The sequence below is a fragment of the Camelus dromedarius genome, chromosome 28 (genome assembly GCF_036321535.1).
Source record: "Camelus dromedarius isolate mCamDro1 chromosome 28, mCamDro1.pat, whole genome shotgun sequence".
NCBI classification, from domain to species: domain Eukaryota; kingdom Metazoa; phylum Chordata; class Mammalia; order Artiodactyla; family Camelidae; genus Camelus; species Camelus dromedarius.
Window position 1 is genome coordinate 8,473,967 of NC_087463.1, and position 15,749 is coordinate 8,489,715.

General features: G+C 34.4%; 1 protein-coding gene across 7 annotated transcripts in view; it reads right to left on the reverse strand.

Annotated features, from left to right (window-relative positions):
* DYM (dymeclin) overlaps positions 1-15,749 on the reverse strand; it is a 309,224-nt gene that overhangs the window by 193,342 nt on the left and 100,133 nt on the right. For all 7 annotated transcript variants that reach the window (XM_031441938.2, XM_031441942.2, XM_031441940.2 and 4 more), the window contains 3 exons: positions 6,266-6,448; positions 2,686-2,864; positions 791-916 (listed from right to left, as the gene is read on the reverse strand). In XM_031441938.2, coding sequence (XP_031297798.1) covers positions 791-916; positions 2,686-2,864; positions 6,266-6,448 — 488 coding nt within the window. The remainder of the gene's footprint in view (positions 1-790; positions 917-2,685; positions 2,865-6,265; positions 6,449-15,749) is intronic.

The following is a 15,749-nucleotide window of genomic DNA, read 5'->3' on the forward strand; positions in this document are numbered from 1 at the left end:
GATGAAAGGAGGAAAAAGTCTACATATTGGAAAGGGATCTGGGAATTTCAGAGGAAACATGCAAGATGAGCAGGAAGGAGAGCTAATGACTTACATTTCAGCTTAGGAAGAGAACAGTTAATATATCTAAATCTGAAAATTAAGAAATAACAATATAGGTATGTTATTTATAAACATGGACAGAGCTGAAAGCATTTGTCTTTGGGGAGTGCAAATCAGGGATGGGGCAGACATGGGGCCTTGCTATTTTTCATTAAAAGCTAGTACTTCTATGTAAGTTTTAAAACTATGTGCATGTGTTACTTGATACAAAGAAAATACCAAAGAGGAAGATAAAATCAGTTTGGGAATGGAACTCACCAACAGGACTGAAATGTAAACAGCTGACTTACATTATTTTTTAAAATATAAATAATTTTTCAGTCTTCTCTTTATTCCCTATTCTCTCACTCATTTTATATAAAAAGGAGCAAACCTGCTCGACAATTTCTGCCACAACTAAAAAGTGGAAATGGAGAGGAAAAATGAACTCAGTGCAGTTAAAAACGTTTCTATCAATCACTACGGAAACCACTTTCAGTTTTTATAATAGCTCATAGTCATTCAGGGAAAAAAAAAAACAAAGCACCACTTCATAAATCTGAAGACAGACACACCATCTCTAAGTCAGGTCCCTGCAGAAACAACTACCAGAGGGAAGAGAAGGAAGGGCACTAAGGGTAGCAAACCTTACGGAGTGACATCTCTGTTCTACAGCTCGGAAACTCTCACCACAGTAAAGGCAACTTACCACTTCGTGAATGGATCTGTTGAAGCCATCATCTTCTGTGAGGATCAACAATATTATAAGAGCCATATACACATGGTGTGAATTTCTTTCTTCCACATGATACAGAATCTCAAGAATTGGTAAAACCTAGCAAATAAAAATTTTAATTTACTATTTCACTTTATTATAAAACCAATGTTTTAAACCTCTGTGTTTTATTACGTACCCTTTGCTTTAATTTCATAGTTGGATATTTCTTTAGAGGGAAAAATCCCCACACAAACCAGTCTGTGACTGAGAAGTACTTTCCATATGTATAGCTAAGGTACCAGCAGAGAAAATCATCCCCCTCTGTGAAGATCTGCTGCCACGGTAAGCCTGGGTTTACAGAGACCATTTAGGCTTATTCATGGTCAATACCTGACACTGAATAGAGGCAAGTGGGCCTCCAGCCTGGCAGGAACCTACACGATGAAGCACTCTTAGAAACACTGTAATTACGTCAAACACCATCTGTTTAACAGCAAAGATTGTGGAATAAAACTACTGTTAACAACTACAAAATCAGCACAGTAAATTTCCAACCAGTAACTTATTTTTTAATCATTGCCTCAACAAACCATAGAAGAAAGACAAGGACATGGAAGGACATCAGTTAAGACATATAAAAGTAACCTATGCAAGAAATTAAAAACAAAACAAATATACAAACCCCGCCGCACCCCTTCCCACAGAAAGAATCCCAAAATAAAATCTTTTAACTTTTCCCTGTTAAGTCATCATATACAGACTGTTCTTCTGCACGATCTTATGTACCAACATCCTTACCATAAACAAGCCTTCCTTTACAAGCTTTTAGTCACATAATAAGCAGTACACTGTTACACTCAATTTTGCTATTTAAGCCAATGTTTTTTCCCACATCACATTTTTTTTAGTGTCACTTTGACATGGAATATGCTCTTCAAATAAATTCTAATATTCCATGTTTACTCATTATTTTCATCTTTTTTTTTTCATTATTTTCATCTTTAATGCTGAAAAAATGGCCACCAAATTCCTGGTGAATTCTATCTATCACCCTGTAAAAACTGATGCAGCAGGGACATTCCTGATGCCACCAGCAAGCTGCTGGCTAGTTTAGAGATGTTCAGAGTTTTATTAATGCATGAATAGGCCAATGTATCTATATATTATATGTTTCAAGTATAATATTAACACCTTACTGAAGTAGCTTACTTTTCATAGAAACATTTTTGTTTACACATTAGTTATAATGGAAATCAATGATTGCCCACAGGTGTTTTTATCTACGAGCAAAAATATGGAACTAGTTTCACTCACACAGTGAAGGATAAAGTGCATTTATGTGATGTCTGGCAGTGGTATCTTAAAATAACTGTAACACTCCAGGAATTGAATTCAGACAGCCTTAAAGTCTAAGCCCGTTGAAGGGATTGGACACTTGGGAAACTGAGTTGAAAAATCACCCTTCCTTCTAGTCACGCTCCTCAGGAATATGCTGCAACTGTGACAAGCTACTTGAACATGGTGGGCGGGCACTTGGCAGCAGAAAGGAATCAAGAGGGTATGAAAATTTTCCTGAGATTGGCAGCCAGTGCTTCTTGCAGGACTTGGTCCAGGCTGAATCATGGGCAGTGGGTGGCTTTTAAGGACTAAAAGGACAGGGAAGCCTGTCGTGCTGCTGTGTTCCCCCGCTCTGCTCTGTGACACCATCTCTACGCGCACTGTCTCCTACACTGTGAAACTACACCTCTGCCTCTGTCTGGTGGCATCTCCCCATCAATCTCTCGACCATCACCTCTGCAACCTGTCAAACACAAAGCCTCTTGGGAAAATAAAATACTCTTCAGAATATTATAAAATAAAGAAACCATGTTTAGTATGCTACTTACAAGATTTTCCATATCTGTGCGAGCCAACACGTATGTTCTAATATTACTGTTCTGATGGAGCAATGTATACAAAAGGAGAGTTGCTTGATCAGATGTCTGTTGTTCACACAGGGCCATGTACAAACTGTTAAAGTTAATCTGGAAAGCATGTGGAATTGATGAGGGGAAAGGACTGGTATCTGGAATATAGAAAACACAAAAATTTTAAAATATTATGTCAGTATTTTCTAGACTGTGCCTTATATAAATAATAAAAACACCATTAATTAATACAGTTCAATTGTCATTAATTCTGTGTAAGTTGCTATGTTTCAGATTCAAAATTTCTATTTATACTGTAAATTTTACCTTAAAAAGAACTAAGCTACTATAAAACATGACTACAGTTTGATAACATGGTATTTATAATTGAAATCTGCTAAGAAAGCAGAACTGAAATGTTTTCATACACACACACACAAAAACCCCAAAAACAAAAGAAACAAAACCTCCAAGCTAACCTAAACTGGGACACTTCACTTCTCTGTACTATCACCACACCTTTCCAATGAATATAGATATAAGAGTAAAAGCCGTGTAACAGTGACTTATTTTTTTTAAAAACCAAATATAAAAAAAACTAAACTAAGTCATGACTTCATTACTACTTTTGCATTAATATAGCTGGATTAAATCACCAATAAAAATATGAGCTTAAATAAACACAGCTATGGGCCTAGGCAAAAGGCCTTCAAATACATACAATTTGACCACGACACTGAGATCTGTTTTGTCACCAAAACTAAATGACCACCAGTCCTGAATAAAAATATCCAGAGATAAACAAAATTCTCTTATAAGATAGAGGTAAAAAGAAAAAACTGCCTTGAAGCTAAGTTAATTTTTTTTTCAAATGAATGATCATGGCTGAAGTAGTCACCAATGTCATTCGCTCATTTATGAGGAAAACGGCTAGGAATACAACATATAATTTATGTAGTTTTTTTTCATCTTTTCTTTTCTTTCTTTTTTTTTTTTTTTTTTAGTGGGGTGGTAATTAACAACTATCAGAAAACTTCTATAACATTTTTGTTTAAAGGAGAACCTAAAACTAATTGACTACAACTGCTAAGAAACTTTTTTTTTTAAGTAGAAACACTGGAATGATGAAAAGCATAAATTACAATCTATGTAGGGAACATTTTTGATATTCCAAAACTGACATAGCTCCTTTCCTAAAGTTTACTGGATTTGCTTAAAAACTGAAGCAAGCAAGGTTAGGAAGTCAAAATAAGAGGTAAAGATAGGTCAACTGACATAGAGAAAATTAGTCTCATCAGATAAATCACCGGAACATAGCAGCACAAAGAGCTGGTATTTCCATGTGTTCTGACAGGTAAGCACAAAGAATTTTTTTAAGAGACACAGAACCACTAGCAAAACAAAACAACACAAAACTTGAAAAAAACACTGCTTTAATATTACCAGAAGCCATGCTCTTATGGAGAAGAAATGTGTGCCAACAAAATCTTTGCTAGCACAGTTCCATTCCTCTCAGATGTTCCTTTCTGACCTTTACATTTGTGAAAAGAATGCATCTAAAAAATGTCTGCTACTTTACTACGAAGTGCCCTCACTTTTCCTTCCACATTTAGAACATAGGTTACTTTTTTAATCCAACACTGTATTTTTGACACTTAGAAAAATAATTATTTTCTGAGACTGACTTCATCTTTTTGCAAGGGATGGCAAAAGGAAATGCTGGATGTATCTGGAGTAGGCAAATTTTACAGAATCTACAGAAGACTCAGTGGAGGAAGATTCTAGACACACTATACCTCTTCACAATGGAAGAAGCACATATTCACCAACCTGTACTATACATGACTCCAAATGGAATTCGTATATATCCACAACATCTATACATGACTAGCTAGTAAGTGCTGTGAAACGGTCATTATACTGATGGCTTTATGTCTATTACCCCTTATTTGACCCATACAACAACCACGCCATTACTCTGACCATTTTACAATGGATGAAACAGGCTTAGAGAGATTAAGTAACTGAGTAAAACACAGATCAGCTTCTGTTGTTTTCACTGCATTATACTATTTCTTACAATTGTAGCAATAATTTAGTGAGGCTGTCCTATGATAAATGCTCATTTAATTCTTACAAGAACCCTCTGAGGTAGAGGTTATAATCCTCGCTTCACAAATAAGGAAACTAGTATTTAAAGAATAAAATCTGGGATATGAACCCAGGTCAATCTAACCCTGGAGTCAGTGTTCTAAATCACTGTATTACATATCCTCCCAAAACATGACCATCCCAAGAAGATCCAAACTTAGTATCATTTGGCCAGAGCAGCACAGGTAACAACAGCAGATATCAAGTTCTGAGCTCCTGCTACACTGAGAAATATGGGCTAGTCATTTTAAAACCTTCCCTTGTTTGGGACTTATACAAATACTATTAGGTGATAATATGTCCATTTTAACAGAAAAAGCCATCGAGGCTTACTGAGATGACACAAGCTGTGAGAGGACTCACAGCTCTGAAGTGACAGAAGTACGGCATGAACTCAGGTCAGCTTGACTCCAAAACTTAACCCTTAAGCCACACTGCCACCAAGAAGAGTATAGGAATGAGAAGATAAAATACTATTAGATCCATAAGTTTTCATTTCTTATGTATCAAATTGTTTTAGAGACTCATATTCCCCTGCAAATAATACTGTGAGAATTGGCAAAGCCACGGCTAACTGGCACGCTCATCCACTGTGTGCAAGACATGTTTATTAGAACAGCTCGGGAAAGGAAGAAAGTAAAGAGCACCAGAAGCCTTAAAAATGTTCCTATCCAATAACCGCACTTCTTACCCATCTTAATTATATTAGTGTTGGATGTATCTGGAAAATCTAGGTACCATATTAATCTTGCTTTTAGAGTGTAACCGTTTGATAAGTGATCACTGTTTCCACATGGCACTATCTGCCCAGACTCTACTTCAGGGGCTGGCAAATTACAGCCCACAGGCGGCCCACCACCTGTTTTGGAAAGAAAGTTCTACTAGAACCCAGCCATGCTCATTTGCTTATGTACTACCTATGCTGCTTTTGTGCTACAGAGGCAGATAAGAGGTGGTGACAGAGACCACATGGCCCTGCAAAGCACCTGCCCCTCTGCAGAAAAGTGTGCTGAGTTCTGCTCTTATTTTTAGTTCTATAAAACTCTACCTGGAATATAGGCTTTAAATAAAAAATTTCAAACAACTTATCATTTCAAGTTTTCCAATTAATTCCTCTCCCTAATAGGTAGGGCAGGTAGATCCAAATTCAGCACATGCTGGCTTGGTTATCTCTGAAAGAACTGTAAACATAAACATAAATATAAAATAAAGAACCAGAGCCCTCCTAAGACACACTTGATCTTCCTGAGAATAGGGACGTAAAATTTAAGTTTTACTCTTTAATCAATATGAAAATACACAATTTGACAGTCCCCTTCACAACTGAAAGAAAATAAACAATATGGAGTAAACAATACCCTCTTTCCTCATTAGAAAGAATATTCAGAGAAAAAAAAATACCACAAACCTTGCGTATTCTTAAAGGACATGATGGCCTGCCTGTAGGGGTTTGGGGCGTCTGCAGCATCGGTCAGGTTGGCCAGCACCAGCAGAAGCAGGAGACTCTGATTGGCTAGCGGGGAAGAAAGTTCTGGAGCGGCAGCCGCTTTGTTGCCCACGCCACCCAGTGTGAAGACAGTCCAGAGTCCAGCTTGAGAAGAAAACACACAGTTCAGATGTGCTGGGACTAGCAAGAGGAATCTATTTCGGTGCAAAATTCTACACTTTCTCATATTTTAAAGTTTGAAATAACACTCTTTTTCAATTATGCAAGTTAAACAAGTCCATAATTTGGAAATTCTCAGGCCCAAGACTATAAACTGTTTAAAGACTATCATTCCTTATTCCCACAATTCCACTTCCCGTAAGTAATCAAAATAACATTTACTTTCTTACATATCTTTCCTGATTTTTCTTTACATATGAAAACACATACATATTTATAAGAAAATTTCATGTACAACTTTATACCAATATATTTGAAAACCTAAGCAAAATATTAAAATATCCAGGAAAATGCAAAATATCAAAATTGGCCAAAGAAGATGAACTCCTGAGTGGATAAATAACCTCAGAAGAGTGGAAACAAGAGTCAAGGAGCTAACCTTAAAAACAAACCAAGTCCAGATTTTTTTTTTACAAATAAGTCTACCAAACCCTCAAAGTACAGATAATTCTCATATCATACATGCAGTTCCGAAGTACAGAACCCAAGTCCTATCTATAGGACTCATTTGACAAGGCCAGAAAAATTTCCTTGATATAGAAACTGAGTAAATAATGCATTTAAAACAAAAGAGAGAAATGAATAGAGATTCTGAGATAACCTAAATCAAACAGAAGCAGGTGAACTCCTGTAGAAAAGTTTGTTATAAGAATAAATGAATCATGATCAAGAAGGTTTTGTCTCTGAAATGCAAGAATCATTCACCATTTAAAAAAAAAAACCTATTATTTCTCTTCATTTAAAAAATATGGAAGAAAACAAAATGTGGTCACTTCAATATACGCCAATTTTTTAAAAAATTAAACTTAAAACCTATTCTTAATTAAAAGAAGAAAAAAATCTTACAAACTAGAAATGGAAAGAAATCTCTTAGGCTTCTAAAGTCTATCTAATAAGAAATCCACAATGGTCAAACATTGGAAGGACTCCCATTAATCAGCACCGTACTATGGGAGCTCCAAACAGAAGCATTAAGGCAAGGGGAAAAAAAAAGATCAAAAAAAAATTTGTTATTTGCAAGTAATACTGCACTGTCCAATACAGTAGCCACTAGCCACTGTGGATACTGAGCACTTGAACTGTAGCTAGTCCAAAGTGCACTGTGCTCCAAGTATAAAACACACAGTGAATTCTGAAGACTTAATATAAAAAAAGTTAAAATCTCTCACTATTTTTTAATATCAATTACATGTTGAAATTATGACATTTTGGATACACTGCATTAAAGTGTATTATTAAAATAAATTTCACCTGTTTCTTTTTACTTTTTAAATATGACTACCAGAAAATTTTAAATTATACATGTGGTTTGCACCTATGACTCCCATTATAGTTCTACTGGACAGAGCTACTCAAGAACATCAAGAGAATCAACTGACATACTATTAGGACTAACAGATTTTGTTACAATTCTACAGCTAAAAAAATCAACATATAAAAAATCAAAACCCTGTCTATATATAAGCAATAATATTAGAAAGTCCGATCACAAGAGCAACAAATCCAATAAAATATTCAGGAAGAAACACAGAAGAAAGGTGTAAGACGTTCAGGCAGACAACCATAGAACTTGAGACTGAAGGTCATATGAGATCTGAATTAATAAAAAGGTACAACAAATTTCGGGACAAAAAGACTCAATACCACAAAACTGCCTCTAAGTTAATCTAAAACTCAGTATAATCACTGTCAAAATACCAAGAAGAATTTATGTAATATTTTATAATATAGTGTAAATAAATTGTTGCTGGATATGAAAATACATAAGAAAAAACTTTTGAGGACTAATCTGAGGAGAAATGCTCCCAATCAAACAGCAAAATTTTTATAAAGCTATAGTCATTGAAAATTGTGATATGGAAGCAGACTAGACCAATAGTTCAATGGGACAGAAATGGCTTCAGAAACAAACCCACATGAGTTTGAGAACTGATCTTATGATATGGATAGTATTCCACATCAGTGAGAAAAAAATTCTATAAATGTCTTTGGGACAATAAAATTTAATCATTTCCCAGAATTTAATTATAGAAGTGTATGTATGAATCTTGAATTGAGAAAACATTATGCAAGAAAAAATTCAAGATGTAAAGAATAATAATGAGTACTTAAAATTTAAATACTTTTATGTGGTGAAATATATCATTAACAAGACAAGTGAGAAAGGAGGGAAGAAATTAGCAACATATAAACCAGAAAGACTATTTTTTTAAAAAGACCTCCTGCAAATCGGGAGGAGAAAGAAAGCTAATACCCAAAATAAACATGGACAACAGAATCCAAAGCAATAAAGATGAAATCAATTAATATGATAATGAGATCATCCTTGAGAACAGAAATATGTTAAGATACATAATACCTCGTATTGGTATAGAAAATTACTAACAATAACGAGATCAAAGTGGTACCAGAGTTTGGGAAGATATTTGGCAGTTCTCACTGAAATGCACATTCCCATCAATATAGCATTTTTTTTCTTATACTAGAAGATACTTGAACAGTTATACAGAGATGCATATATAGGAATTTTTACTGTAATATTACGTATGATTATTAGATAATAAAAACAAAGCAGATGCTCACCAGCAGCAAAACGTTACATAAGCTACAGTTAATCTATACTCTGGAATATAATATAAAGAGGCAGATATCTGTTTATTAACAAGGAAATCTCTCTAAGGTATACTGCTAAGTAAAAAAGGCAAGTTGCATAAAAATGGATGTAAGAATTTAAAAAACCAAAGCCATATATGTATGTGTATGTGTGGGTTTTTGTATATAAATATATTTTTTAAAAAAAAAAAAACAGGAAGAACAAAATACATATCATATTGGTAACAGAAATTACCTCTGGTGTGGGATTCATGGAGGACTTTTGCTTTTTTGTATAGTTAAATTATTTGCAATTGGAATATACTCATTTATTTCATTAAAAATAAATGTAAAATAATAAAATTAAAATAATAGAACAAGAGGGGAGGGTATAGCTCAAGTGGTAGAGCACATGCTTAGCATGCACAAGGTCCTGGGTTCAATCCCCAGTACCTCCTCCAAAAAATAAATAAACCTAATTACCTCCCACACCAAAGTAAATAAATAAATAAAATAATAAAAATAACAGAGCAAAATAGACCCCATCAGTATAAAATTATGTAGGATACTGAAAAAACCTCACCAGTATATCATGAACTAAAAAAGCAAATCATAAAACAGTATATATACACAAAAATGCCCCATTTGGTTTTTTAACAACTGTAAATATACCTATCTATGCATATTAATGCACTACATGTACCTGGAGGTGCACTGCTGACATTGGTTACCTCTGATTGTGGAGAACAGGAGGGGTAAAGGTGGCTTAAAGGAGTCTCCCGTTGTGTTAAGGGTTTACTGTTTGACTCTTTTACAACATAGATATATTCAAGTATAACTTAAGCAATTAAACAACAATAAGGAAGGAAGTGAGGGAAGGAAGAAAATTCCTGGTCGCCAACCCCAGAAAGTGTGATGTAATACACATTCGGGCTAGGGACACAGCCAAATTATTTTTATTTTTAGAAAGCACCTCCTAGTCATTCTGGATAGTTAACCACCAATGTGTTAACACTGGTTAGATCTGAGACAGTGGCCCTGGGTATGATCTTCCCATCTCTGCACACATCTAATTTTTTCATTACCAATTACAATAGGCAGATGCCATTTTCACAAGAACATCTTTGTTAAGGAAATTAAATGTTTTTGTAAAGAAATTTAAAATGGACAGCAAAATAAGCAAAACTGATTAATTTTTATTTTGTCTGCACTAATATAGGCAGATACTTTTTATTTCTTCTTTATACTACGAACAGTTCAGTGGGAACGTGTTCACTTCTAGTATTTCGCCCATTTTTTACTGAACACACGATATAAAATTATGTCACAGACATCCTATCAATATACCATTTCTTACAGAATTGTAATCCTCAAACTTTTTCTGTGACTTATTGGAATGATTCTATTATTAACTCTTAAGAAGCTGTTATTTGAAATGAGTCATGTGTATGAAACATACATTGTGGGGAATACAGTCATTAACTATGTAATATCTTTGTATGGTGACCAAGATCATAACTGGACTTACTGTGCTGATCATTTTGAAATGTATAGAAATACTAAATCACTACATGTTGTGTAACAGGAACTAACATAGTGTTGTAGGTCAATTATACTTCAAACACAAATAAACAAGAAAACTCACAGAAAAACAGATCAGATTTATGGTTCCCCGAGGCAGGATGGTGATGGAGGGAAGGGCACAGGGAATTGGATGAAGGCAGCCGAAAGGTACAAACTTCCAGTTATAAGATAACTAAGTACAAGATGATAAATATAATTAAAACTACTATATGTTATATGTGAATTGTTAAGAGTATAACCTAAGAGTTCTCATCACAAGGAAAAACTTTTTTTTTTCTATTTCCTTAATTTTGTACCTGTATGGGATGATGGATGTTCACTAAACTTATTGCAGTAATCATTTCATGATGTAAGTAAGTCAACCATTATGCTGTACACCTTAAACTCAAACAGTGCTGTATGTCAATTATAACTCAATAAACCTGGAAGAAAAAAGAAGCTGTTTGGAAGTGGGGATAAATAGCCCTCCTGCTCAAGTTTCAGAGGTCCCTAGAGGAGTATACCGGAAAACGTCAAAGCACACCACGTACCTGGTCTAAACTCAGTGTAGGTACAAGCAAACGTGAGGCCCAGCACAAGAAATTGGCAGGAAGGATTTTTTTTTATAATGTAGGAAAGATTTTAAGATAATTGAGGAAGACAGGAAAAATCTGGATACATAGATAAAATTGATCACCTAATAAGTGATCACTACACATCACAAATTTATTCAAAACAGTGTTCATGATATAGCTGGGAAACTTGAGGCATTTAATAAGAAAATCAAAATTATATAAGAAAGTACAACCAGTAGCCAAGTACTATGTGCTTTGGGATTGATTTGTTGTTTATCTTAACATTTTTAAACATTTCCAGTCACTTCCTTCCACACACAGTATGATGATAACTGCCTACCCCTATATCTACCACTGTGTGTTCTAGGACCGCAAGCAAAGAAAAACACAATTAGAAAGTTCAATCTGCAACAAAAATAATCAGAAAATGCTCTCCGAGGTAAAATGTAAGTGTTTTTGTTGGATTTTCCTTACAGCTAGCTGCACATCTTCACTATTAAAAGAAATAAGAGTTGACTGTCACTGGACAAATTTCCCAAACAAAATTTTGATTCTCTTTTAACAGAACTTCAACTTTCTCTTTTTTTTTTTTCACTCCCTTCAAGTTTTTCCAAGAGGGCGGCAAAGCTGCTTCTAATGTCAGACAAATGAACATTCTATTGAGAGGCGATCCCACCCCACTCCCACCCGACACACAGCTCTCCTTCCTTTCTCTGGTAAGTATCACTGCTATGTGGCCTGTCCTTATAGGGAGAAGCAGGGCAGCCTGCCACTGCCTACATTGCAGTTTAAACTGGCCCATGATATTGGACCAGAATTCTTCCAAAAGTTCATTTCTTTTTGCTGATCCAAGCCTCTGATCTATGACCCAAGAATCTTAGTGGAACTGCATTTTCCTGTTGGCAAAAAAAAGTTCCTCTCCACCAGAAAAATAAGGGAAAGTTACAGTATATTTCCTTCTGTTCTAAAAACCAAATTAAGGATGGTCTTCAAAGTTTCTCAATTGTATCCCTCAGGTCCTCCAAGTAAAGGTTTAAAATTAAATTCATCTAACTAAAACTAAAAAAGTACTGAAATTAACTTAAAGAACAAATCTAGTGTTGACGATTAAACTTTGTTAAAGTACTGATTCAAGATCATTTATCTTTAATGATTAAAATGTGAGAAAAATATAAAGTATGACAAACTGAAACATTAAAAAAACAAAGAAAAACTCTCATTTAAAAACATTTGAACTCAAAAGTAAACATTAAGACAATGAAATTCAGGTAAATTACTGCTTTTTAAAAATACTACTAAAGATGCCACTTGTCAAACTATAATTGATTTCTTATATATAAAAAATATATTATAAAACACTAATTAGTCAAGCAGAATTGTACAAAAATATATGATACTACACTACACTGTCATCCCATAGTTATAAAAATCTGCTAAAAAGGTCTTATTACTATATTTTGAACCTGTAATATTATAACAAAACAGGTATCATAAAGGGATTAAGGAGAAAGCAGGTCAGCTATTACAAATACTTAGAAAATTCTGCTAGAGACAACACAGATACAATCAGTCAATAAATAGGCAGTGAGTGCCTAATTAGGGCTAGGATATATATGCCAGGTAGCAAAAATACAAAGAAGGAAAAATCATACTTTGTTTTTTGAGGAGGTTAGCAGAAAGGGGAAACAAATATTCAAACCAATTTTAACTGCCATAATAATCCAACAAACATACCTAACTCTTAAAACATTAATGCTTTCCCTATATAAGTGTAGTGAAATAAGGGAAGACAGTTTCACCCATAAAGCTACCGAACATCCATTCCAGGGTAAACACTGGGGCAGAACAACTGCCTGACCCCAATATCATGTTTTCTTTCTTCCTTTTGATTAATAAAATGCCCTGGGATTTAGCTGGGCAAAACTACATTTCCCAATCTTTCCTGCAGCAAACTATGGCCATATGACTAAATTCCAGTCAATGGGATGTGACCGGGAGCAGCACATGCAAGTTTTAGGTTACATCATTAAAAGGAAACTATTTTCTCTTTGAATCCTCACCATTCTCATGGCCTAGAACCCAGGTATGATGGTGGGCAGACAGATTTGACTTTGTGCATGAAGATACTACAAAGAGAATGGTAAAACAAAACAGAAGGAACTCTGGTTGACCGGAGGAAGCAAATCTGTCTACACCCCTGGACTAGCTTAGACTCTTATGTGACAGAAATGTAAACTATTAAAAAGCCAAACCAATATCCTAATGCAATTATGTATTATAAAGTTCCAGAATATTATTGCTTGGTTAGAGACCTTTTTTTAAAAAAACAAACAATAGTTTTAAAAAATTCTTTGCACATCAAAAAAATTTTAACTTTTTACAATAATTATAGATTCATATGCTCTTGTAAAAAAATGTACTCTTATCCAATTTCCTCTAATGATAACATCTTACAAAACCATAGTACTATATCACAACCAGGATATTGACACTGATACCATCAAAATACAGAACAATTCCATTACCAGTTAGGAACATCTGTATGGGAAAAATATTTGATGATCACTTAACTTCTTTGAAGTTGACTTCTTTTAAGGGTCACATACCAGCCACAGAGGAAACCCACTATCCCCAACTATGTACTAGCTGCCTGGGCACTTACATATACTCAATTCATCATTTAGCAAGGTACTGCTACAGATTAGGCCAAGTGCAAGAAACTGGTCTAGACACTCAGAAACCCAAAGACAATGAGGCCCTGTCCATGGAGTTTACAGTTTGAAAGACAAATGGACATGAAACAGAGAAGCAAATAAATAAACTGCAATGAATTTGCAGAAGAGAAAAAGAACACTACCTAAATGTCAGGGTGATTCTTGAAGAAAAAATAGTTCAGAAATAGTTCAGAAATCAATGAACAGAACTGACCATTGGTTTATATACTTTTTACAAGTTTACAATTCAACCAAAGAAGCCATTCTACTACCTCCCATTTTTAAAAAATTTTCTTTAATTTCTTTTTCCTATTTTCTTTCTTGCTTATACTCAGCTGTTCTAATATATGAAGCAAAAAAACCAAAAACAACAACAACAACAAAAAAACTGCTCTCACAGCACTTTGATTACAGCTCTCTCCAGCACTGTATTTACCATAGTCTGACTTTGATTACACTTATGTATGTAACATACGCACAAATCTTCCTGTGGATTCCTTGATGGAAAAGAGCTACATCTTTTTCATGTTTTATATTCCTTAGAGGGCTCCAACTTACAAACTTAATTTGTTCCTTTACTTCAACTTCACTTTGCTTTCTCACTTCAGTTACTCACCAAAGGATAAGGCAAAGTGCAAGAAACTGGATTAAAAGTGTACAATACAGATTTTATATTCGGTATTTTAAAAGGATATAAATAATATAGATTTTATACTTGTTATTTAAAGGAAAAGCATGCTATTTTTAAAGTTCTAAACACAGGTGTCAAAACTTGGCTTTCTTCCTATATTTTAAATTATAATATTTTAATGCTGATGAGGGTACAAGGAGACAGGTATTTTCAGACACCTGTGGTAGGGCTGTATATGGGTACCATCTTTATGAAGGACAATCAAGCAATGTGCATTACAAGCATTAACAATATGCAAATTATCTGGCCTAGCAAATCCAATCTACAATTTATTCTAAACAATGAATACAAAGATCAAATTAAAGAGCTAACCATCTTAAAACTCAGTCTAAACATACACACCTAAAAATCAAATAAGAGGGAACTGACTGAATTAACTGTGACATATTCATCAACAAAATAGAAAATCAAGCCCATGGTTAGAAATCCAGGCATCTCACCCAGAATGTCAACAAGGTTAACATTTTCCCAGTAGAATGTCACCTAGTTTTTAATATCTAAACTCCCTAGAATATATCACTCAGTTTAATCCTTTTCAACTAATGTTTATAAAATAATCTTTTATATTTGTATCTCCAAAACTCAAAACACTTTAAGCAAAATAATGTATTGGGGGAGAGGGGAGATCAAGTTTCATTACAAAGATCATTGGTATGCCAGAACTGAGGAACTATATTCAATATCTTGTAACAAACTATAATGAAAAAGAGTATGTATAACTGAATCACTTTGCTGTACACTAGAAACTAACACAACATTGTAAATTATACTTCAAGTAAAGAAAAGTAGATGAACATCTTAGAAATTGCCAATAACTAAGAAGACATCTTAGTGTCATGCCCTGTGTGTGCCATTCTCCACCACCTGGCACACATACTAAACGTGTTTCCATAAGACCTTTCACATTGAGCCCATGATTTTGCCAAAGGTTATACAATAAGAGGCAAAAGTTGAAAACGTTTTAAAGAGTGAGGGAAAATGACTAAATGGAAGAGAATAGATTACTATTTACAAAACAACCCTTTGTTAATCATCATGTTGATCAGGAAGCCATGTTTTAAGTGTTTTACATAAAAACACACTAGTTTGTT